We start from the raw sequence: 24,112 nt of genomic DNA on the forward strand, positions 1-24,112 counted from the left end.
CTGCTGAGTCCATGAATTTCTGGACCTAGGAGGTTGATGAAGAGCAATTCATAGGCTCGTCTGTGAAAAATGGTTTGCAAACTCACTTTGAGGATCAGGCCTGAGAGATTGGAGACAGGTAGTTGAGTGTTCTTGTCTTTGATAGATTTTTGGTGCACGCTCATTCTGGTGTGCAGTTGATGCTTGTGTCTCCTATGTATTTTCCATCAAGGCACCTGGTGCCCTGATGCAGATAGGTATTGTGAAGCTATCGCCATACTGGAGATATTGTTGGCAGGTTTTGCACATCTTGTCATGGCATGGCCTGGATCTGTTCAGTGTCTTTTGGGCTGTAGGAAGTTGACGTCTGGTAATGAGGTTAGCAAGGTTCAGCTCTTGTTTGAATTTACAAACCACTTTCCATGGGCAAGCCTATGAGCTGCACTTCATCAGCCTCCTAGGTACAGAAACTCATGGACTCAATATAAACACTGGAATGATGACACACCACAACCTGCCAGACATCTGACTCACCAGGCACCTCTCCACTTTTACCTGCTACATCCCCCTTTCTCCACCCATCGCAGCCTGTCATCCCTCTGCGGATGCCTCCATTTCCATTTTCACGGACTGGCTTTCTTGCCTGTATTACATGCCAGCCTTTGGCTTCTTTACTATTTCTTCCATCCAAGAACAGCACGTACACCAACTGCAGGTGCTTCCTCAGCCTGATGAAGGGCTTTTCAACCCCAAAGCTTGCTAACATACATTTTCTACAACTAGTCAATTGGTCTACTAAAAGATATCAGATTGACCTAAAGAACCTGGTCTGCCAGTGCCATGTCCTTAGAACAACATTGCCACAAGTGACACCGCTAGCACCTCTCTCCAGTCAGCTGACCAGAAGGAGGCAGGGCCAGATTTGTCTGCAGGGCAGAGGCAGGCTGCTACTGTGGGCTGCGCTCTCTGCCCCACTGCCTCTGTCTAGCGTTTGGTAGTCTAGGTGGCTGGATGGTCCACGAGCGGTGGCATGGGGGACAGGGGTTAGGGGGCTAAAAATAACCTTGTGTCGGGGGTGGGGGATAGGAAAAGAGCAGCCCCATGGCTGGGGCCAGTGGCTGGGCTTTCCAAACCCCAGGGCTATTCTGGGAACTGTACAGAAGTTCAGTTAGATCAGGTGGCCATTTTTAACCCAATCTATCCTCCCCCTAGCATCCCCAAACATCTGTTCCTAGCCTGTCTGCCCGGCAGAGTCCCACCTTCTGGTTACACCTCTTCCCAGCTCACTGTCCACACAACCCCACCAAAAGGCAAGGTACCCAAACCTGACCGTAAAGCCCAAGCCAAACAGACTCCTGAAGCTACAAGGCTTCCCCCTCCTCTCTCTCTGCTGTGTTCAGGAGGAGAGAAGCAACAAGAGTCAGGAGAACGCAGAACATAATTTATTTTTGAACATACACAAATTCAGGAGCTTGCTTTTAAATGGAACGGGGCCTCAGGCACCCAAAACAGAGCAATGAAGTGATATAGGGAAGGGTATGCCCATGGTTTTCCTCTTCTTGCAATATGCTGCCCCAAGGGCTTTTAGAAATAGCCTCTGCAACCTGAGTGGCCACATCTTGGACCTCCTGGGAGGTGTCCTGTCCCAGAGTTTGCAGAGCTGGATGGAGAGAGGGAGACATTAGTGAACAGACACTTCCACCTCCGGGGAACACTGGTCACACATGCTGGCAGCGCCAGAGCAAGGCCATCCCTGGGGAACAGGGCTCTGGTGTGATGTGCGGGTCGGCAGTGCACAATGGATGCAGTGTTTCTCCCATCATCTCATCACCAGCATCTCGAACAGCCCCAGACTTGTGGTCTCTCTGGGTCCCAAGCTACAGAAACTTTCCCACACAGACATGGCTGTGGCTGCTCCATTGGGATCTTCCTGTATTCCCAGCCCAGGAGAGATGCTGATTCTGGTGGGCACTGAGCAGCTTTGCTGCCCATGGAGGAAGGCTGAGATTCTCAACAGCTTCCACTGACAAGATTCTCCTGCCTTTGTCACCGGAAACCTTCCCAAGAGCTGCCATTGCCAAGGGGATGTGACTGGGCACTCAGACCTGGTGTGGAACAGGCCTGGTTCATGTTGGTCTGCACCTGATGAAGGAACTTGACAGACAGGCTGCCCAGGGGAGGATTGGCAGTGGCATCCAGTGGCACTGGCTACAACTTTCCCCAACCTGAGGGACCCTAGGAAGCCAAGTGAGGCCGGGGCCTGGGCAGGACAGTCAGGAGGTGCACAGATTCAGCTCCTCCGTGCTGCACCCTGCTGCTCCAGGGGAATGTGAGCTGCCTGCTCGGGGCAAGGCTCTCTTAGGCTATCCACAGGGCAGAGCGGATGAACTGGGCTCCAAAGCACAGGGAGGGGTCGGTCCCTGCTGCTTCTCAGCTCCTTCTGGGCTCCGGGAGGGAAGTGCAGGGGCTGGATTTCTTACTTACAGCTCAGCAGGCGTGCAACCTTTATCTGTCCGGCACTCCTGGGGGCAGCATACTCCAGAAGGATACCTAAGCACACAACAGGGAGAATAGATCAGCTTGCCGTGGTCAGGACACAAGGAAAACTCAGTCCAGGGGAAGGTTTTTGGCTCCCCTGTGCTGTGTTTGCCATCACAGGTGGGTTGAGGCCAACAGGTTCACTGTTGGGTCTCATTATCTAAGTAAAGGGCTGGGAGCCAGGAAGAAAAGGGCAGTCTACGCACAAGCTGCTCCCAACAGCTCTAGTAATCCACAGAAACCTGCCTCTTTCCCTGGGCTGCACTGGGGGTGGAAAGGGCACCAGGAGCCTCTCAGCACCCTGAGCATAGGGGCAGGCCGAGCAAGGACCCAGCCTTCCCTGACAAGCTGGGTTGGACATGCAGGCGGACACAGCCTCCTTCCCAGGAGGAAGAGAAGCCCAAGGAGTTTCAAGTTGGGCTCAATACGGGCGTGTGGGGATCTCTCTGACAGGACTGCTCCCAGGACCAGGTCCCTGCACTCAGTGGCCCAGGAGGCCTGTGCCCCTTCCCAATTGCCTTCCTCATGAAGTGGTGCTAAGCAATTGTAAGCTGTGCTGGATGACCATGTCCCTGACACGTCTCCATCGCTCAGAACTACTGAATCACAGCACAGGGCTTGTCTGCCACAGCCCCCAGCCTTACTGTCCGGTTGAATCCCTCTCAACACCAGCCTTGCAACACTGGGAGCATCATCCTTTCCAAATCCTTTCAGGGGAACCTGAGGCACGGGCTGACTAACAGCCTGATCCTGCTCACCAACAGCATTACCTTTCCTCTTGGGGGTGAAAGGGAGAATGAAAAGGGACCAGGCATCCTCTCTCACCTGTAAATTGGATGGCTGCCATCTGAATTTCTGGCCACGAGCTTGAATAGTGTCCCTGGGCTGCCTGGCAGAGACCCTCCAAAAGAGCAGGTTTTTCTCTGGCCTGGAGAGAGCCAAGGACACGTGAGCTCCCTCCGGTGAGAAGTGCTCTCACAGCACATGCTGGGACTGATCAGGAGGAAACGGGAGCACCAAGGGACTAGAAGGAGCAATCTTGGCTTGTCCCGTGTCTCCTGGTCCTAGACCCAACCCCTGTAGTTATTTCCACTGTGCCCCAGTTCCCTCTCCACATCCTATGAGCCCTGACCTCAGTCAGCTCCTGCCACTCACAAACTCACTCACCAAATGCCTGCAGACATCCCTCAGCAGCTGTTCCTGCTTCCCCTGCTCTGACCCCTGGGTATGGAAGGCCAGGGCTGCCTGGACCCTCCTTAAGCCCAGGTAAGGGCAGCACAGGCCCAGCGTTGTTCTGCACTCCTGAAAAACACGGGCACATCAGGTCTGTACTCCCTGCTGACTGCTGAGCTGAGGCCAAGGCTTGCCTCTTGACCCAGGACTGCACCCAGGCCAGGAACAGGATGGCCTGGCCAGGAGGTGACTGGCACTAGGCATAAAGGAGTGGCTGCGAGCAAAAGGACGACTTCTCCTGCCTTTCACATGGCACCTGCAGGCAGCACCCGTCTCCCCCTCAGTAAAGCCAGGCAGGGAGATTTCCTGCATGCACAGGGGGGTCAGGTGTGCAAGCTGCCCTGGACCTGGGAGGCAGCCCCGAGCTCAAGGAGGTGCCTGCATGAAGCCGCCTCAGCGGGGAGGGGAGGGGAGGGGAGGGGATGGTCACCACTGGACACAGGAAGGGCAGAGTGCCCCTGGGCCTGGACTGAGGAGACCTGGCGGGACTAAGGAAATCAGTGTCACCGGTTCTTACCTTGGCCACCTGCGGGTTGGGGTCCTCCAGGTGAAGCAGGAGTGTTCCCAGGCTCTGCCTCACCTGGATTTTATAAAAGGCTTGCCTTCTTTTCATGCAGCCTGCCAGGGCGCCGAAGAGGGAGAAAGCCACGGCGCGAAGACCGTCGTTGTCCTGTGGCCGAGAAACCCCCGTGTGGTCACAACCAAGCCTCTCTCTCATGGGCCTGGAACAGCTCCTGCCAGGAGCCTTTGGCTTCCAGCCTGCCAGGTGGCGTGCCAGGAGGTGGGCTCTGGCAGGTCCTGCTCCAGGCGGGCTGCCTGGGAGCCAGGGCACTCAGCAGAGCTCGGGGAGCAGCAGCGAGCCTCGTTCCTCGAACATGCGGGCACTGGGGGCTCCGATCCTGAATCCCAGCAAAACCACACCCCCCACCCCTGTGGTCGCTTGTCTCTGCCCAGCTCTGCTTCCGACTCAGGAGAAGTAACACAGCAGAAAAGAGCCCCAGAACCCTATAGAGCCCCGTGACCCCAGCCGCAGCCTCGCCCCGTCTCCTGAGCGTCCCTCCCTGTCTACAAGGGCCCATCTGTCATCCCGTTCTCTTCACTTGCTTTTCCTCCTGAAAACTCATGTCTTCCACAGAACTGAACATCTTCCAGTTTGGGCTGGATCAAGGGGGAGCAAGTGCATCTCCCACCTCTGAAACGGCCCCGAATGAAGAGCACTGGAATGGGGGTGGGGAGCGCTGCTCACTCACATGGTTAAAAAAGGGCCTGATGTGCATAGCTGCATCCTCAACCAGGGGCCCCGCATCCGTCCCCAGATGTTTAAAGATGTGGGTGAGTGCCCGCATGCCCTCCTCCCTGATCTCAGGCCTGGCAGGAACAAATGATGCCTGGAACAGGGTCTCCACGACGGCCTTCTGGTGGGTTTTTAGCTGTAAAAACAGAAGACACAACACACTGATCAGTGCTTACGCCCCTCACCTCTGGGCTTTCCCATTCACAGAGCGCTTGGCACCTCATCTGACCATGACCCCATGGCTCCATTCCCATGTGCCTGTGAGACACAAGGCAACCGCTTCTGAACCAAAATTACACTTGTCACACCCAACTGTCTCCAGACACACCACAAGGGGTAAGACAGCAAAACTGCATACACTTCCAGTCCTTGCACACCCTTTTGGCCCTGCCTCATTGTTTGGTCTCTACAGCCGAGCTGCGTTCTAGAGATTGCAGAGCGATTCCAACCTCACCTGCTCAGGGGCACCGTACACGGTGTTGCCTAGTCCTCTGGCTGCCATTTGTTGGACAAGGTTATTTGTGTCCCTGGCTCGCTGCTGAAGTAAAGAAAGGACTGCCTTCAGGAGCTTTTCATCTTCAAGGACTGGGTCACACATAAGCTAAAAGAAATCAATGTGTCCGTGAGATCCAGCACAGTCATTCTCAACAGCCCAGCCCTGCAGCAGAAAAGTAACCCATGCCAGAGCACAATCCCGCAGACCACCGCGAGGAAGAGCCTCAGCACACGGTGCACTCCTGTTGGACATGGGGAGGTTTGTCTGCTTAGAGCCAGGCAAATCATGAAAGCAGGGGCGTAGTCTAAACAGGAGAGATGATGCCGATGCAAGTCGATTGGGACATTGCTTGCTTTAGAGCAGTGTCTACCTGGGATGCTGGGTGGCTATAGAAGATGCAGGAGCTAGGACCAAACTCAGAGCTGCTGGCTAGGATGAAGGCTCAGTAGGGGCAGGTCGGTAAGGCAATCCTTGTCTACCTCTCCTTCACATACAGCAGAAGTGGCGATGCAGGGGCCAGGACAGAAGAGAAACCTCTCAACCGCATCCAGTGATCCTCCCTCCTAGGAAGGGGACCAGGGGACTCCCCAGGGAAAGAGCACAGCAAACAGCCACCTTTCCATCAAACTGCTCATTCTCTCTGGGGCCTTACCTGGCTGATGAAGGCCGTACCAGTCACACGGAGATTTTCCGTTGGGGAACTGGCCCACTTCAAGACCTGCCCTATAAATTGGGGCGTTATTATTCCCAGTGGGAGAAGAGTCCTGCAAGAGAAAACCACTAGTTCTGGGACCGGCTGGGCACTGCCAGCACTCATTTGCTCTGAGGTGGCAGCTCTCATCGCTTGGAGCACGAGCTCTAGGTCTCCAGCCCCATACAACCCTGCATGTTCAGCACAGAAAGTTCCCCTCCACCACTCGTCCCGCTGCCTAGAGCACAGATGCAATCCAGCCTGCCTCTCCTACCTGGCCAGCTGGCACACCCCCTCGTGGTGTGTCTGAGGGCTCTCAAGTAGTGGCCAGGTTCCTGCTTTGGAAAGGTCTGCAGCCACTCTCTCCCCCAGGCCCTTTGATATAGTGCAGGCCAGGGTCTCCATAGAAAGCCTGGGGAGAGAGAAGATTTACAGATTTACAGACCCTAACGAGATGCTGCGTCCAGAGCAGAACCAAAACGCCCTGTCACTCGGGGGCCCGTTACTTAGATATTTGCTGCGCAAGGCAGGCAGCTCAGATCAGACTGATGCTGCCATTTTTTCTCACGCCTTGCAATCCCGACAGGGACAGGGAGGGCAGGGCCTTGCACTAATCAGTGCTGGAAGCCAGACGGGACGCGTGGAGGCTCTCCCAAGCCAAATGCACTGCGGAAAGAACTGGGCAGCCATTTTTCTCTCCCTACAAGGACAAAGGCCACATGTAGAGCATGCAGAAGTCACATGCCCAGGTCCCAAGCACTGGGAGCCCAGCATGTGCTGGTCACTAATGGAGGTTGTGAAGTCCCTGGGCTAAAACTGCCAGTCCTGTCACAGAGGGCTCAGACTGGAGGAACAAGTAGGCCCTCCCAGCCTTAACATTTCACACTCTGTGCTTCTCAGACAACCCCAGATACTTTCAGCTGCCAGGACCAAGGCAGCTCAGCACAGCCCTTGGCAAGGACAAGAACACCTTGCAGGCAGCTAGACTGAAGTGAGGCCAAACCTGTGAAACCAGGTGCAGCCTACTCCTTACCTGCAAGGGTTGCCCACTGTGCACACCTGCCCCTTTTGCAGCTGCCTCCGCCGGATGCTTGCTGTGGGCATCGGCATGTCCTGCCCCACGGTGTGGCCAACTTGCTCTAGGAGAGCACACAGGAGCTCGGGGAGTAGCTCCCTCAGGACTGAGCTGGAGTGCATGGTAGTCAGCATCTCCAGAGATGCACATGTTGCCTGAAGGGATAGAGAAGACCAGAGTCAGCCTGGGGAAGACACCTGGAAATCCATAACTCCAAGTCTAAAGGTCTCTCCCTCACATCCAGGAGAGCTCAGAACAGCTCTGGCAGCAGCTCCCTTCCCAGTCACATCCCCACGCTCCCAGTCACATCCCTTCCCAGTCACTCCCTTCCCAGTCACATCCCTGCACTTCTGCCTGGGAAGTGCAGAGGCACCAGCAGCCTGAACGCAGAGCTGCAAAGCAGAAGGAGCCTCTCGGTTACACAAGTTCCCAGTTCCAAAGTCTCATGGAGTCAGTCAGCCACGCAGCATGAAGCTGCTGTGTTTCTGCTGCTGATGGAAGAGCGGGGGCGACCCAGGGGACAGGACAGCAAGGGAGAAAAGCTTGCCCCACGACCTGGCATCCTACCTCAAGCTCTTGAGAACCAGGACTCTAGCCCTCAAGGGGGAATGGACAGACCTGGGCTTGGGCTGTCACTTACTGCGAGAGGTCCCAGGGCTGCAGTGCCCTCAGATGGGCTACCCTCTGTGCCAGCTGGATATTGGATCTTCTCCAGAAGCAAACCGAGTATATGGAGGGTGGAGACATCATCCCTCCCCAAGGCCCTCCAGAGCTCAGAGGTGTCACTGCAACTGAACACAAATTACATATGAGCTGCAGATGCTCCTGTGATGTCATGAAGCAATAGGACACTGAAGCAAAGGCCAAGGGCTCTCCTGGTCTAGGACGGGGTTGGGGCACAGTGATGTCATCTGCCAATGCCGTTAGGCATGAGCCTGGTATTTCCTACCCAAACACAGTTGGACGTTAACTCTTACCAAGTCACCCAAAGGATCTGCAGCTGACTTGAAACTCTATGGGCTTTGCCAGGCTATGGGATGTGTGCGTGCCACCAGGCACAAGAGGTAGGGAGTGGCAAGTACCTGTCCATTGGCAGAGGCTTGGCAAGGAGGCTGGTGATCACTGCCTCTAGGTGAAACATGGCAAGAATGCCAACGCCTTCTAACAGGAAGCCTCGCATGGACCTCTCCTGCATTGTTGGCATCCGTATAAAGATAGTGGACAGGATGTCTGGCACCTGGAGAGAAAATAGCAAGAACAAGGGTCTCTTTCTCATTCAGCCAGCACACTCCAAATCAAGCCCTCCCTCAGTTTGGCAATTTGCTGCCATCTTAGAAATTCCTTGCTTTGAGGGACCAGTGTCCAGACACTGCTGCCTCCGGCTGATCCTAAGAAGTGAGCACGTCCCTATGCCCCTAGTTGGGGTGAAAATGGACACCATGACATGTGGGCAGACACCAACCAGCCTGCACCCCCTCAGCCTTTCCCTCACCCATGTGTACACACCTACAATCTAACTGCATGTCTGCCTGGGACCCATTTCTGCCTGACCTGCTCACACAAACACCCCAACAAATATCGACATCTGGAGGTGGTTTGAAGAAGCTAATTTTGACCTGCTGTGTGGATGCTCAGCTCAGGACCAACAAGCACTGCCAACGTCAGAACCCCTGTGAGAATCCCTGGGACCGCGAGCAAGATGATTGTAACTGTAATTTTTCCAGGTGAGACCAGCTCTGCTGGAACTGCACACTGGAGTTCACACTTCTCAGTTCTAACTGCACCTCCCTATTCTGCACATGGCCGGGCCTGCAGGACAGTAGGTCCAGCTGCCCATAGCCAGTCCCATCCAGAACAGGGAGAGGGTGGAGGCTGCAGTATCTCTAGCATACAGTCTTTCCTGCGTCCTGTTCCCAACCCTGCAGAGAGGAGCAGGATGGAAAGAGCATTTCACATAGCCTCTACCAAGGCTGGGAAATGCCTGAGGATACACAACCATCTCTAGGTCCTGCCTTGCTGTGGACCCTTTGCATGGTGTGGCACTGAGGGAAGTGTGCATCTGTTCCTCATGCCTAAGCATGGTGTTCCAGCCCAGCCACAGCCGGGTGCCTCAGGCTCCTTGTTGCCCTCTCCTGCTGTATTTGCCCCACAGTCTATGTTTCCAAACCTGCTGGGGCTGAAAGCTCTTCTCAATAATCTAGGTCACTGTGTTCTCTCTCTTGGATGCGGCTGATCTGCTCTTCCCCCCCACATCTCTGGCTAGTAAGGGAAATGGAACTTGCTTCATGTCCAGGGATCAACACTAAGATTGCTGTCCACTCCACATGAAAGCAGTGTTTGAAAAGCACAAGGCAAATGCAGAAAGCCTCCTCAGCTTCAATTTTACCTCATTCAGAAGGGCATCTCCATTCTCCCTCAGGACTGCACAGAACCAGTGGCCTGCTGCTGTGGCACACGTGGGGCTGGCAGAAAGCATGCCATCCATTATTGTCCCCACCAAATCAAGGGCCTGGGTGGAGGGCAAGAATTTGCCAGTGACCTGGAGACAAATAGAAAGAAAGGAAATTGCACTGAACCCCAGAATTCAAGACTGATATTAAAGAGTGGTGCCGTGTATAAGCTTGTGCCTTACGGCAACATGGTGCATGTGCAAGAGGTGAATCCTGGGTTTGAACGTTCCACCGTTCTTCAACGGAGAGAGCATCAATTGACAACACAACACAAACACAGCCAAGCTGCACCTCAGGATAAGTTAAAATGGGCACATGAGGAGACCAAGTCCTGGCTGAGGCTCTCACTTGGATGCTGTACTGACAAAGGTTTGTTCTTCTGTGCAAGGACAGAACTATCTACCAGACTTTCTAATCTTGCTCTGACTTATTCTTTCTACATGGACATGGGCAAACAGTGGGTGAACCATATGTGTCCCAAATGCCTCCCCCATGCACGCCAAAGAAAGAGATAAACCACGTGTGAGCAAAAGACCGGACAATGAAGGACACCCAGCTCCCAGAGTCTCCACACCAGCTTCTTGAGCCACTGACCTTCGCCATTTGGCAGGATGATGTCAGCATAGCCTCAGGGCTGGCAGCTTTGAGCTCCTCCCGGAGACCTCTCAGCTCCCCCTCTGCTGCATCCATTGTCCTGGACTGGCCTGGAATGAAAATAAGGAGGAAAAAGTGCTGTAATGATGTCTGAAACAGAACCGTGGCTCCATGGAGGAACCATGTGCGGTGTCATGGGCAGTGTGGTCCAAGGATGCTGTTTGAGGTCTAAGTGACTTCAGTGGGGTCAGAGGTGCAGCGGGATCAGAGCTGCTACAATCCTCTCCCCATTTCTGCTAGGCAGGCTTCTTTTCACACTTCCCAAAGGAGGGTCAGGCCCTTCACACCACGCACTTCTTCTCTCCTAGGAGGAGATCTTCCAAGGGCCAGTCGTGGCCCTTTTGAGGTGCTTTTCAGGTGTCGTTAGACTAGCAGTGAATGGACAGAGCAGACGAGTAGGCATTACCAGAGGGAGAAGAGGGGCAGAGTCACTTGCACCTACTCAGAGTGCCCTTACTTTGTAGCTGCAGAAGGCAGAAAATGCAGTCGGCGGCCCACAGGCGGGATGCAGCAAGACAGCTAGCTGCAAGTGTATGGGGCCAGCAGCCCCAGCAGGGACCCAAACTGCTCCAAAGGCTCTTGTAGCTGAGAAAAAAGGAACAAGAAATGAATGACATGTGCCTGTGTCTGGCTAGAGTGATATTCAGATGTATGATCCGGAAGGTGAAAACAGAAATGCATCCCTGTGGGGCCCTGTCTGCTAGGGGAGCTTTCTACATCTCAGGGTGAGGCTGCCAGGAGGACATCAAGGCAAGAGTTAGACCATACTTACTCTGCAATAGACTGTCTCCTGATAGGCAACAAGGAGCTGGGAGCTGGCCTGCAAGGCCCTCTCTCTCTCCCGCTCCTTGTCAGAGAAGATCCATGGCTCAAGCAGCTGTTGGGAGAGCAAACTACTGTCAGAGGAACCTTGACAACAGCTCAGAGGACCCATTTCAACAGCACACATCACCATCACCACTGAAATCCCTCCAAGCAATCTGCTTCTTTTATCAGCTGGATACACCCCAGGCAGACTTGAATTCCCCTGAAGCCAGAGCAGCTGTTGAGTGACCATGGCACAAGAAGATGCAGCTACTAGGGATGTCAACGGGATGCAAGGGAATTACTATGCATTGCCTCAAGGACACCTTGGGAGACTCCCCTCTCATTTGCCCTGCTGAGGGAAACCTTCCTCCCTGTTTTTTGCCCTGCTTCCCCTTCCCCAGGAAGACAGCTCTGCCTGCTCCTGCTGGCTACTCACATGGACCATTTCCATGAACCAATTCTCAGCGGGGTCTTCTTCAAGGAGGCCCCTCATGAGCTCGCCCAAGGCCTGCATGGACAACTCGTGCAGTGCCTGCAAGCAGGAGATAGAAGAGGGAAGCTCAGGGCCAGCGGGAGCATGCGTCACAAAACCCAGAACCATTCTAGGGAGGCCAGGGGTGACTGCCAGGACCCAGAGCAGGCTGGGGAGCAGGTCCCAGCAGGTGATGCTGTCTAGGTGTACCTGTACTTGGACAGAGTCCTGAGAGGTCTCACTCTTTTCCCTCAGCTGCTGAACAGCTGGAAGAGGCAGCAGGCATTTTAAGCAGTCATCCAGGATGTTTCTGTTTTCATCCCGATTTAGTGAGGGTTTCACCTTGCTGGCAGAAGAAAGAGAGGACGAAAAGCCCTGTCACACTGACTGCCAGCCCCAAGGGAAAGTGGGTGCTAAGATATGATCTGAACCTAGAACCCGAAATCCAAACCCCGCTGGACCTGGCAGCTGACAAGCTCCTGGCACTCCCCCCAGCCACTGCTAGCTGTCCCACAACCACCACCACCACCACCAAGTCTTTCAAGTCCAAATCTCCAAGTGGACCAAACACATTCAAACCCTCTGACCCCAGCTGCAGTGAGAGCAGCCTGTGACCTGAGCCCTGCAGGTGTCTCAGCTCCAGATCTGATGGGAAGAACAACGGAGGATTAAGGAAGGAGCTCATCTCTGACCAGGGCATCCCAGTGCCAAGGGCCAGGGCAGGAATCACCTACGTCAGGTGCTTAATGGCAAGCATGGCCCTGAGGCGAACAGGAGAGGCCAAGGAATCCATTGGTTCCTCTTTCATGAAGTCCTGAAAGGCAGAAACGGAGACATGACACACGGGAAATGGATGTGGGAAGCAGAGAGCTTCCCCCCAGAAACCCACCAGGCTGCCCTCCCAGGTGAGCCATAAACAGAGCCAGGGCTGTGCTGGCTACTGCCCCAGGATCCTGCTCAGGTCGATGGCATCGGTGCAGAGGGCACAGAGCTGTACTCCAGTCACTCACAAGACACAGCCGGGCCCTCCAAGAGCAGCCCGCAATGCAGCATTGCCTACAAAGCTTCGAGGGGCACCAGCTTTCTGGGCCCCAAGCAGACCCCTCATGAGGCTCCAAGAATCCCATCCTAGCCAGGGGATGAAACAGCTGCTCCCAGGCAAACCAGTCCCATTAGGTTCCCACTAGGGCCTTTGCAGTTTGCCCCCCAGGGCTCCTCCCACTCACCAGCATGTACCCCAGGAGCTCCTCTTTGTAAGCAAACTGGAAGCTCTGGGAGTCGTCTGCGTCCTGGATGGCACGGCTAATCTCAGTGACCGACCGGATCAGGGTCAGCTTTAGGTCCGGGTCCTGAATTTCATGGGGGAACAACAAGGAGATGGAGATGAGGAATGGGCAAGAACCAACAGGTCCCTGAAAGCCCCAGGCCCACGCCCATCTCATATGAGAAGCATGGCAGCAGCAGGGACTCCTGCCTGGGGAAGGTCATTGTGCCTCCTCCAGGTGGGGTCTGGGAAGAGCACAGGCAGAGGTGGGGTCATTGAACATTTACCTTATTGACAAAGATGATGCCAAGCACCTGGGAAGTGAAATGCAAAACAACTGTCAATGCCTGGATGGCTCCAGACTACAGCTCCCTGCCAGGTCCAAAAAAGGGCTGGGCTGGGGAGTGTTGAGCAGTGCAAGGGCATGAATGCGTGCCCCGCTCCAGCGCAGGACAGGATGTCAGGAGCGTCTATCCCAGCACTCTCCATGCGTGGGTCCCTCCCACTGCACATCATCCCAGAAGGATTAACATGGATGCTCATCACAGGCGTGAGTTCAGGGGGAGGATCAGACAGTCAGAGCCTCTCTAGGCACCCAAGTGCAAAGGAAACATCAGTCCCATGGCAGGCCTCTTCCCGACATGGTGCAGTCCCAGGCTCTTACCTGGCAGCTGGTCATGTAATACTGCAGGACCTTCCTGGTGAGATCATGCTCCACGCGGGGGAGCAGCTGTGTTCGGGGGGCATGGACAGCAATTCGGCCGTAGGCCAGTATCAAGGCCCTGTGGGTCCTGGCTCTTTTCCCTTGGTGATAGTCCTGCACAGGGTGACATGACACTCAAACCAGGGCTTCCCATGCCTTCTGCCCCCCAAGTAGGAGTCACTGCTGACCAAGGAGTTGCCCAGCAGCAATACCGGCTCTCCCTGCCACTCACAGGAGACCCACAGCTCTGACAGCACCATCATCAGTGCTTTGTTTCAGATGCCTCATCTTCTCTGTCCTGCAGCCTGCAGAGAGAGCTGCAGTGCCACTCTGAGCCGTGGAAGTCGGGGCAGGGGCGGGGGAGAGTTTGTGACCCACAGGAACTGGGGCAGCAGATGCATTGTGCCCAGGGCCGCCTCATGTATTTGGCAGTAAGGAGTCCCTGGGCACAATGCATCAGGAAGGCTGCGGCAGGTCTGTCCGTGTGAAGGAGGTGGCTCTGCCTGTTGTGCTTTGCGCAGAAGCTGAAGCTGAAGCTCTCGGCAGGTGTTTGGGGCACCGTGAACGCCCTGCTGGATGCGGCCTGGACCCAAACACCTGTGAGCGCTGAGGTGCTCAGCTCAGCCATGGTGGCGGCTCCGCTGGGCTGGGTGAGCCCTAGAGGAGAACCTTAGGGCCCATTTTACAGCATTTGGGGCATGTGGATTATGCACTCAGAGCTGGTACTTTGAGGCTGGGCAACAGGGCTCATGTCTCCTCTCCCATGGCTAACTGAAAGATGTGAGAAAGACACAATCTCTTTCTCTGGGTGAACATCAGATGTAGTTGCCTCAGTGCCTGAAAGGGGCTGGTTAACTGTTGACCCATTAACCTGGGACATGAAAAACCTGAGTAGTAGAAACTGTGTTCCCCTCTGTATCACTGGAGACCTGATGTGGAGCATGTTCCCTGGGAGAGGGCATTACCAGGGAGAGGAGCCACCGCCAAGCTGCTCTTCTCAAGGGTTTCTAGGGGAAGGAAGTGCGAGAAACCCCCCAGCTCCATTACCTGCAGGCGGCCGACTATCCCAGACACCTGCACTTTACTCAGAGCCGCACCAAAGTCCTCCAGTGTGCCCAGGGTGAGGTCCACGTGGCCCTCGGCTGAGAATGCCAGGATGGTCACAACGTGCTGGAAGCCAAGAAACGCACTGGGGAGTGAGCAGGGCTGTCTGGCTGACAGACCCCAGAGTCCTCCCCATCTCCCTGATACTAGAACTGCCCGTCCGACCCGCAACAAGTCAGGGGGCTGTCTGAGGGAAAGGACAAGGGAAGGCCAGGAAGCAAACAAACCCCAGACACAAAGCAACAGAGAAGTGAGGACACGGGAGGACCTGATATGTCTGGAGAGAACAGGGTCCTCACCTCTCTCTCAGAAGCGTTCATGTAATCTGTGCCCTTCAGAGATTTCTGGAGCTGGGATTTCACATGGGCAACATCCTGGCAAGAGGCCAAGGTGGTACCAAGTGCCTTATATAGGAAACTCTGAAAGAAGAAGACCACCATCACCAAAGAGCTGGGAACACAGCAGCCTGCTGGTCAGGACAAGAACTGCCCAGAAACACACCGATCCCTAGGAAGGACCAAGAGAGTCCAGCCCCAGCACCCACACACCGAATAACTGGCCCCACTCTGCAGGGAAATGGCAGCTAAAGACAGAGAAAGAGCCCCAGTAAGCTCTCCCTTTGGGTCAGTGAAGAGAGCAGACGACCAAGGACAATGCTTTTGATCAAGAAAATAGAACGGAAAAGCACAAACTGTGGAGAGAAACTCTGCAGCCTCCTGCCACAGCACCACCAAACAGCTGCAGAAACCCAGCCGTTGCCAAGAGCACGCACCTTCTCCGGGGAGGAGCAGGCATAACTGGCTGTCTGGTGCTGCAGCTCCAGGCTCAGCTGACTGCTCCAGGCATCGTCAGCAATGCTCTTCAGTGTCATGTTCAGGAACTGAGGGCACAAGTGAAGGGAAAGAAAGGGTTGGGTGCATGGGCTGAGTCTCTGTCATCCTCCTCTGCTGTGCCCTTTCTAGCACCCGAGTCTCACAGGGAGACTTGGGAGCCTTTGGAGAACGCTCCAGGTGGACACCCTAGGATCTTCCTGCTTCTTGCTCTCCCCTCCTCATCTCTGCCCAAGGATCCTTCACAACCTTGACACCAGTGGACAGAAATGTGGAAGAGATTGTGCCAAGAAACCTGTCCACTGGGGAGAGATTGTGTAGAGGGGGGAGGCTGGATCAAGTCAAAAAGGCGCCATGGGCTCTACAACGGGCACCTCCAACTGCCAGGGACTTGAGTGCTTTGTTGTGTTGAACTTGCATTGTGATAGGACCTGGGAATTGCAGAAGCCCCCAACCAAGGCCTCATCTCCTTCCATTTCTTGAGCTCAAAGACTGTACGGAAAGGCTGGAGGATCCCAAATGGACAACTCTAGATGCCAATCCAAACTCAAGGCCACTGGCAAACCTTCCAAGTTGGACTCTTGCTGGGTTATTGACTTTCATCACCTCATTTCCCTGAGGCATGAGGGAACCCTCCCTTCTCAGACAGCCCTGGCTGGCTGCAACAGCAGCTCTGAGAGCCATCCTGTACCTTCAGCAGCAGGTGCTCCCACCACACATTGTCCTGGGAGGTCTCAGGATTTCCTGAAGCTGGGAGGCAAACAAGAAGGGTGTCACTGCCATAGGCACTGAAGAAGAGTCTTAGTTGCCTCCCTGGGCATCAAGTCTTTAGCAACTCCTGCATCCGCACCCAGTCACCTCCTGGGATCCCAAGGTCACAGGCCCTGCGCTCTAGTATATACCCTGCTGGCATGTCTGAACGTTGTGCATGACCAGTCCCTGCAGAAGTGGCCATAAGGGGCCTGGAGGGTGCTCAGCACCTCACGGATGTGCTCGGCACAGCACAGTACAGGACCGGGCTTCGTAGAAAGGCAACGTGCACAGAGGTTTCCTCTGGCAACAGAAACCTCCCAAGAGTTCAGAGAACTGCAGGAGAGTGGTTAATCTGGTGGAGCCCTTCATGGGCAAACCCTACCCTGGGTCCCATCAACCTCCATGTTGTCAAGCCCCTGGATTCGCGCCCCCTGGCAAAGAGTAGAAGCTCTCAAGCATGCGATGCTGCAGAGGGGGACCAGTGCCACGGGGGGCTCCAGGAGGCTGCAACCTCCCCTCCCCTCTCCCTTTCCATTCTGCAGAGATACTGTGCTCCTTCCTTGCTTGTTACCTTCAATAGTCGAGAGCAGGATGGGAATCTTGACCCTCCACTGCTCTCCAACAGCAGGGTGGATCATGCGGTGCAGAGCCCACAGTGCCCGCAGGGCAGAATGTGCGCGGCTGCTGTCACCCAGGGCCGAGGCAACCACCTGACAGCACGAGAGAAACAGGGGCTCAGCTCTGGAGTGGGACTCCATGGCTTTCTTTAGGAGGGAAACCGGCCTCCACCATACATGTCCAGAGCATTCAGCAATCAGACAGAGGCTGAAGTGCTGTGCTAGGCTGATCCTGCATGCCCCTCCGCAGGCTGCGAGGCAGGGGCAGAGCCTGGCTCTCCTCTGCAAAGGGAAGGGAACTCTGCCAGCACAGGGCAGCGCCGAGTGTGGGAAGAGACAGAGCGTGCTCCTCCAACTAAGGCTACAAGCATGTGTCCCCACACCACTGACCCTCCCCACACCTCTGGCAAGTACCTCTCCAGGGCTACTCACCAGGAGTCGCGCCAGCAGCCCCTGAGCCATAGGAAATGTGGCTGGAAAGAGAAAGAGAGCATGGCCATGTGGGACTACTTTGGAACTAGGGGGGTGATGCTGCTACAAGCCTGTCCATTCCCAATGCACCTGCCCGTGGCTGCTCGGGGAGCTGGGCACAACTGGCACTTTCATGGCACCTTCTGTGTCTGGATCTCAAGGAGCTTTACCAAGCAGCCTTCACTCCCAGCCCCTCTGTGAGGCAGGCACTGCTCAGTCATCATTGGATGAGTGGGGAAGCTGAGGCAAAAAGGCCCTGGGATTCCCCTGTGGCACAGCATAAATCTGGGGCAGCTCTGGCTTGGAGGAGCCCACATTGCCTGGCTCTCCCTCCCAGCTTGGAATGACCCAACTGGCCCTCCCGCCTTTGGGCTTCCTCATAGTGCATGGAAGAGACCGAAGATTTTCTACGAGGCAGGTGGAGCGGGTTCAAACCACAGGGATCTGGATTTCAAACCTCCTTTGCTGGGGTCCATGCAAGCTGCTTCTTCTCCCTCCCACTGCGGTTGCTCGGCCAGGTCCCCGAGGCAGCGGCACAGGGGGGTCAGAGTGCAGCTGTACTCAGCTGGCACTATGTACTCCAGCAGCCGGGGCCATAAGACCTGGAGAGGAGCCAGACAGCTTGGACTCAGCTCCTTGTACCCCTGCACCCAGCTCTCTTCATCCAGTGCTCAAGGACAGTCTCCTCTTCGTCACCAATGACCCACCTACTTGAGGGTCCTTCCCCCACCCCTGACCTCATGTCTGTCTCTCAGGAATAGCTGATCTCTGAAACCCTGTTCTAACACTGGCCAAACAAGTCTGAATTTCAGAGAAGACCGAGCAGAGCAAGGAGAGAGAATGAGGAGGCCAGCTCAGCACAGGGATCCCTTCCAGCTGGGGGGTTGTATTAAGGCCATTCCTTAAATGGTGGCAGCTTGCTCCATAACTCATGGCCAGCACTGGCCATGGTATATCTCCATTACCCTGCCAATGCAGAGAATTGCCCAGTGGAGAGGTACAGGGGATGAAGAGAAAGTCCTTGATAATGCAAGGGCAGCAACTAACTGATCACCTACTTGGCTCATGCCACTGATTGAGACATCCAGATTTTCCAGGATCTCCACACAGGTGATTCGGATGCTCTGTTCCTCCTTGGCATCCTGACTGGAACGGTTTTTGGACTTCTGCACGAGAGACCGAGAGAAAGCTCATGAGCAAGTCAAGAGGCAACGACTGGACACTCAATCTCCATCTCCTTCACAGCCAGCTTGAACACCGCACAGTTACCACTGCATTTTATGTTCTGCTGAAAGCACAACTCACTGGAGCCGAGATAAGAAAAGAAAAACCAGGCTGATGGGGCAGGTTCCCAGTTCAGAAAGACCTCCGACACTGTGCAACGACTTGCTGAACACAAAGTGTTTCTGGGGCCTGGGAGTGGGTTATGTCTTGAAACCTGCCAAGTATTCACCTCCCTCGTCCTTCCAAGAGAACCCTTCAGATTCAGCCCAGCGGACTCAAATGTGCAGGCATCACACACCCGCTCTGCTGCGTCTGCTCCAGGGCCCAGCCAGCTCAATTGTCTCGTCACTGTAATTCTATCAATGGGCCAAGCTATGTCCTGGGCACCAAGACATGTCCTCGGCAGTCTATTTCCACCAGAGAGCATTGCTGTTCTCAAGGAAGTCTCCCTGCCAGACTGTGTGGTCAGGGTTTTCACTCCTCAGTGCCTGACGGGGCAAATCTCAGCCTCATCAGAAGATGTACATAGTCCAGATGAGAGTCTGGTCTTGCTAACACCCTGGGGAAAATCCAGAGGAGCTGCACTGACATCCCGAGAGCTCCCTTGGAGCTGTTGTACCAGTGGAAATGGTCTGACCCTGGTTCTAATGACTCAGCCTGGCACTTCTGAGGCACACCACACTCCTGCTCAAGACAATGGCAGGCTTCAGCCTGCTACAACAGAAGCCCCAGGTCCCCAGCTTCCATTCCTCTTACCATTTGGCTCCTAGACAAGCTGGACTGCTTGAAAATATAGGCCACTAAGTCCCAGGCCCAGTCATCCAGGCCCTGCACACTGAGCAGTGTCCTGACGAAATGAAGGACGGCCTTCTTCACCTGGAGGGGAGGAGAGGACAGATTGGAGTCAGGACGGCCTTTATGCCCTAATGGGGGCAGGGACCGGCCATGGCACAAACCCTCCCTCAAACCTTGGAAAGGATGACAGGGAAGGAGAAGGGTCCCCAGGCCTCCAAATTTATTTCTAGGGTTTATAAAGAGGCAAGAGAACAGCGTGTCTTTCCTACTCAGTAGTCCATATTGGCATCGGAGGGAAAGCAGATCCCCTGCCCACTGGCAAACTGATGACACTTCCCCAGATCCTGACTCTCCCCACCTCTGGAAGCAGAGGGCCAGGCTCTCTGCACTGCCTTCCCTGAAGACGCGGATAGGGAAGAAAGGTTTTCTCTACAAGAGAACCAAGAATCTGGGGTGGGAATTTTGTGCCAGGTCCATGTGCCATCCCCAGCACAGCCACTGCTCACAAAGCACCTCACCTCAGTGCTCTGATCACCAAGCATGCACCTCATGGCCTTGACTACAGCACATTTTTTCTGGCTCATCTCGGGCACTGGAAGGAAAAGGAGGGCACAATATTGCTGTGTTCTGGGAGCAATCCACAGCAAGAGGCACCCGGCTTGCAACAGACCTGCTTGTGGCGACCTGCACAACCTCCTGTCTCTACTTTGCAACCTGGGAAAGTCTCTTGGGCCATAAAAGGGCTCGTTAAACCTCTCGACTTGAGAGTGCTGCCAGGAGAGGTGTCCGAGCAGGATTTGGTCCCAGCATTCCTGTGTCATCCAGCAGGATGCAGGGTGCTACTGGCCCTCTGGGACCGAGCAGCAGAGGACGGAGGTCTGACTCTAGCTCTACAGCCAGGGCTCTTGAGCGCAGCTAGAGCAGGACAGGTCATTCAGCCTGGACAGTCCTAACTCAGTTCCTGAAGGGTCAGCCAAGACGGCAGTCAGCACAATTGCTCTGGTCATACTTACAGTCAGCAGCAATGATGCCACTAAAGATGGAGAGGGATGCCACGCAGCTTCCCTCTTTGTCAGTCTTGAGGCGGGAGCCCACAAAGGAAATAAATTGGTCTGGGGAGAGACAGGCTGCAGGGGAGAAGAGCAAACCTCAGTGGCCTCAGCACTCCTCGTTCTCATTCCCCTGTCCAGGGTTTGGCACAGAGCAGGGAGGTTTGAAGGAAACCCCTATGTCACTTGGAGCCCCCTCTCCTTACCCAGCAGGCGGAAACAGTAGAACACCTTGACCTGGTTCTCTGATCCCGGCAGCTGTGCGATATCACACACCTGTGGGAAGAAGGCAAGGGATTCTCCATAGTCCCAGCTGGGTGCAGATGAAAGTGTGGAATGGATCCCGAACTCCCACTGTCCAGAGTCCGAGTCGCAGGAGACATCACTGCTATCACACACAGCAAGAGCCAAGAACTCAAAGGTCCAGACCATAAGCAAGAGGGGACCCTGATTTCCAAGTCCCTTTAGCAACATGGCTGCTCTTGGCTGGACTCGCACCACAGGGTTGATTGTTCAGGTCCTGACTTGCTAGGACAAAGGGATTTGCATGGAGCCTCCTATCAGTTGAACTGGACTGAGGGAGACAAGGAGGCCACCACCTGTTTTCTTCTTCTTGGGCAAGCAGAGACGTTGCCAGCAGAGTGGGGCTTGGCACCTCCATCAGCTGGGTCTGTCTGGGTAATGGGACTTGGACCTGCTGGGCCTTGGGATGAGCGGTACAGAATCGACCTCCCCTTACCTGGGTGTGCAGGGCAAAGCAGATGCTCTTGAGTTTCCCAACGGGGAGAGGGACCTCAAAATCATAGGCTACCTCCAAGATCTGGCTCAGACTCTGCAACAGACCGTGAAAGTCAAAGGGAGGGTGTCACGGCGGGGTCCTCACGGAGGGCCGTGATCTCCTTGAGGTCCCTCGCTCCGTGTCAGGCCGGCCCAAGGCACTCTCTAATTCTCGCCCGCCACGTCTTGTTGGAACATATGATTGGGAGGCTGCCTATGACTCCCTGGGCACGGCTACTCGGGACCTCTGTCCCCGCGGTTCTTCTGGACCCCCTGGGGGTCTCCCGATATGGTGGGTGTTCCCCGGACAACCTAGCCTTATGGGCTATGCGTGGCTCCTACCTGCCCCTGATACCACGCCCCAAGCCTCGCAGATGTAATGGACGTTGCTCGGTCTGTACGCCCACTTCCCGGGCCTCCTCTCTAATGTGGCCCACTCTGGGCTCCCTCTCTCGTGCCAGGCCTCTTGCTGGAACTCTCGTCTTGCCCACTCTGGGCCTCCCCTGCCAGTGTGGTCCCGCTCAGGGACTCTCTAGCGGGCCTCCGGTCCTATGGGCCAACCGCAAGGGCACCCTCTCTGACCCTGGCTCACCGCGCTGCTACTCCCTGTATTCTCGGGGCAACCGCAGAGCCCTGCCTCGGTTTGAGGGGTGTTACCGCACTAGCCTGTGGCTGGGCTCGCTATGCCTGCCTCGGGCTCCTCGATATGGCCCCCCTCTCTAGGGCTGCTCGGTATGGTGCTCCCCCTCTCTGGGGCTTGCCGTGCCCACACTGGGCTACTCAATAACGTACAATGGCGCTCCCCCTCTCTGGGGCTCGCCGTGCCCACACTGGGCTACTCAATAATACCGCCCCTTTCCTGGGGCTGGGGTCTATATTTCCCCACATGCAATCCGGGGTCTCGGTCCCCGTCCGCAACCTACGGGTTGCGCCCGCGACCCACTGGCTGCGCTCCTCGCCGCCAGTTGCTCACGCACTGGCGTGCGAGCTGCGCCTTCCCTGGCGCTATGAAAATAATGCGCCCTCTTGGTGCTAGGGCACCCCACACTCTCTGGGGTCCCTGTGATTGAGGACACTACACCCTCTTAAGAGGCCTCCTCCAACCCCTACAGCCTCACCCAAGCCTCCGGGTGTAATATACAGAGCCAAACGTAAACTAGAGCCTCCTGGCTATAACATAAACATAAAGCCCCCTGGCTAAACCATAGTGCCCATCCTCTCAGGGCTATCACGAGCTGTACTTGCAAGTTGGGCTTCTCCCCATATCTCGGCTGAGGGAGCTCCTGCCTCTCCGGCTGCTGGCAGAGAACTGCCACCCTCGCTTCGGCCCTGGGCTTTATAAGGGCCAGGCCCTGCCCCCTACAGGCGCTGGCTCCCCTTAGTTGCTCCGGCAACCCGCAGCTGTGCTCACTTGGTTCTGCCAGGGCTCTCTCCCTGGCAGTTTCTCCTCTCTTAGGAGCAGGCACTAAGGTGCCCTGCGACAGAGGGTTAGAGAGGAGAACCGTGGAGAGAGCAAGAGCAGAAAATTAGTGAGTGAGAAAAGATACCTCACTGCCCCATGCTTAGTGCTTATTGCTTTGGGGCTGGAAGTTTCGACATCTGCAAGTCTGGCCACACCACACTGTGCTGTTTGAGCCCCTGCCCAGTCCCCTGAATACACCCCACCTGGATTACCACTCTCCGGAGATTCAGATTCCTTCCAAAGGATGCCAGGAGGAGAGTGGGTCCCACAGCCCACAGGTGTCGTAGGCCCCAAAACTGACCGCAGAGTCAGGCCCAGCCAGCATCTGCCCACACAGCCCCAGGGACACAGGACAAGGGAGCACAGAGCTGAAGTGGGATTCTCCCCTGGGGTAAACCTGTGCTGCCTCGGGGGGCTGCCCAGGTGCAAACAAAGACAGAGCGCAGGAGACACGCTCCACAGGCAGAACCACTGTATAACATGCTCCACTTCTGTAAACCATAGCAGGGAGCCCCAAATCTCCATGCTTTAAACTGCCAGGCCCTGACCATAATCCCTGCCAAGCCCAGAGGGAGCAGAGCCAAACTCAGCTGGAAGGAGTGGTCTGGTAGTTCATTTCTTTTGTCTCCCCTTATCAGACTTCCTAGAAAATGGAAGCGGCATTCCCATCATAGCCATGATCTACAGACCTGGCTGCTGTGAGTTTAGCCTCCAAGGGCAGGCAAGGCCGATCCGTTAAGGGGTCTTGAATTGCACCAGGAAAGCCCCAAGAGCTACGGAGTTCCTAGGCCAAGTCGTACATGCACGCACGTGTGCCAGTGCGCACACCCACGCATACAGACAAGGGCCAATGCTGGTTTCCCAGGTGGCATCTCACCATGGTGACATGAAGATTGTCGACCCCTCCCTCGTATTGCTGCAGGAGACAGGGGAGCCTCTCAAAAACAGTATTGCGATGCCTCTCATGGTGGAGAAGGAGGCCCATTGCGGGTCCCAGCGCCTTGACCGCAGCCTGCTGCAGCTGCAGAGAAGAAAGGCAGGACTGAGTCCCTCCGGCAGACTTTCCAGGAGGTTGCTCTGGGTCAGGAAGAGGCACAGCTTTTCTCCTTCTCATATCAGCAGTGTCCTTGGTCCATCATTGGACCAGCCCCGTCTGCATGGTTCCCAGCTATGGCAGCTGCGAGGGGCCGTGGGATATGGCCCCGAGGCTGGCTCCCCGCTGTGCTGATGTGCCCAGATTCATGTGCAGAGAGAGCAAACTCCTTGTTGCCATCCCCCTGGGCCCCGAAGGAGTCATGCCCAGAAGGAGCTCCCAGTGCCCACTGGCACCCATTAGTGCACGCAACTGCACACTGCCTGTGGGCAGAGCAGATT

The 24,112-nt window shown here is 55.5% G+C and overlaps 3 protein-coding genes across 5 annotated transcripts; all 3 read right to left on the reverse strand.

Annotated features, from left to right (window-relative positions):
• Positions 1-1,405: 1,405 nt before the first annotated feature.
• On the reverse strand, positions 1,406-12,410 carry LOC132246485 (maestro heat-like repeat-containing protein family member 2B). 3 transcript variants are annotated; one of them, XM_059719617.1, is made up of 18 exons: positions 11,900-12,410; positions 11,654-11,749; positions 11,183-11,287; positions 10,868-10,995; positions 10,351-10,460; positions 9,693-9,845; positions 8,389-8,543; positions 7,947-8,091; positions 7,265-7,461; positions 6,506-6,643; positions 6,193-6,304; positions 5,499-5,645; positions 5,001-5,180; positions 4,268-4,420; positions 3,685-3,819; positions 3,343-3,445; positions 2,464-2,529; positions 1,406-1,639 (listed from the first exon to the last, which is right to left on the reverse strand). In XM_059719617.1, the coding sequence occupies exons 5-18, from the start codon at positions 10,444-10,446 to the stop codon at positions 1,458-1,460; spliced, it is 1,962 nt and encodes a 653-aa protein (XP_059575600.1). In that variant the 5' UTR covers positions 10,447-10,460; positions 10,868-10,995; positions 11,183-11,287; positions 11,654-11,749; positions 11,900-12,410; the 3' UTR covers positions 1,406-1,457. The 3 variants fall into 3 exon arrangements, with proteins under 3 accessions (XP_059575600.1, XP_059575599.1, XP_059575601.1); XM_059719616.1 differs by having other exon boundaries at positions 7,947-8,097; XM_059719618.1 differs by lacking the exon at positions 3,685-3,819 and having other exon boundaries at positions 7,947-8,097.
• Positions 12,411-13,275: 865 nt separating this feature from the next.
• LOC132246487 (maestro heat-like repeat-containing protein family member 2B) lies at positions 13,276-17,260 on the reverse strand. Its single transcript, XM_059719619.1, has 5 exons — positions 16,915-17,260; positions 16,282-16,340; positions 15,533-15,640; positions 14,704-14,826; positions 13,276-13,770 (listed from the first exon to the last, which is right to left on the reverse strand). Exons 1-5 carry the CDS (start codon positions 17,099-17,101, stop codon positions 13,567-13,569), a joined length of 681 nt encoding a protein of 226 aa, XP_059575602.1. The 5' UTR covers positions 17,102-17,260; the 3' UTR covers positions 13,276-13,566.
• A 157-nt stretch (positions 17,261-17,417) lies between these two features.
• Positions 17,418-21,358, reverse strand: LOC132246488 (maestro heat-like repeat-containing protein family member 2B). Its single transcript, XM_059719620.1, has 7 exons — positions 21,239-21,358; positions 20,706-20,775; positions 20,464-20,577; positions 19,969-20,042; positions 19,412-19,531; positions 18,490-18,597; positions 17,418-18,033 (listed from the first exon to the last, which is right to left on the reverse strand). The coding sequence occupies exons 4-7, from the start codon at positions 20,032-20,034 to the stop codon at positions 17,839-17,841; spliced, it is 489 nt and encodes a 162-aa protein (XP_059575603.1). The 5' UTR covers positions 20,035-20,042; positions 20,464-20,577; positions 20,706-20,775; positions 21,239-21,358; the 3' UTR covers positions 17,418-17,838.
• Positions 21,359-24,112: the final 2,754 nt, after the last annotated feature.

Source organism: Alligator mississippiensis, chromosome 16 (genome assembly GCF_030867095.1).
Source record: "Alligator mississippiensis isolate rAllMis1 chromosome 16, rAllMis1, whole genome shotgun sequence".
Classification (NCBI taxonomy): domain Eukaryota; kingdom Metazoa; phylum Chordata; order Crocodylia; family Alligatoridae; genus Alligator; species Alligator mississippiensis.

Excerpts from the sequence above, each read along its gene's own strand:
- LOC132246488 (XM_059719620.1), bottom strand. The coding sequence starts at position 20,034 with ATGAGCCAGAAAAAATGTGCTGTAGTCAAGGCCATGAGGTGCATGCTT. Across the intron at positions 18,598-19,411 it reads GCTTGTCTAGGAGCCAAATG|AAGTCCAAAAACCGTTCCAG; the intron begins GTAAGAGGAATG and ends TCTCTCGTGCAG. Across the intron at positions 18,034-18,489 it reads CAATCAGTGGCATGAGCCAA|GTCTTATGGCCCCGGCTGCT; the intron begins GTAGGTGATCAG and ends GCTCCTCTCCAG.
- LOC132246487 (XM_059719619.1), bottom strand. The coding sequence starts at position 17,101 with ATGGAGTCCCACTCCAGAGCTGAGCCCCTGTTTCTCTCGTGCTGTCAG. Across the intron at positions 16,341-16,914 it reads CCTGCTCTCGACTATTGAAG|CTTCAGGAAATCCTGAGACC; the intron begins GTAACAAGCAAG and ends TTTGCCTCCCAG. Across the intron at positions 13,771-14,703 it reads GGATAGTCGGCCGCCTGCAG|GACTATCACCAAGGGAAAAG; the intron begins GTAATGGAGCTG and ends CACCCTGTGCAG.
- LOC132246485 (XM_059719616.1), bottom strand. The coding sequence starts at position 10,446 with ATGGATGCAGCAGAGGGGGAGCTGAGAGGTCTCCGGGAGGAGCTCAAA. Across the intron at positions 8,544-9,692 it reads GAGATGCCCTTCTGAATGAG|GTGCCAGACATCCTGTCCAC; the intron begins GTAAAATTGAAG and ends TTTTCTCTCCAG. Across the intron at positions 1,640-2,463 it reads GGTTGCACGCCTGCTGAGCT|CTCTGCAAACTCTGGGACAG; the intron begins GTAAGTAAGAAA and ends CTCTCCATCCAG.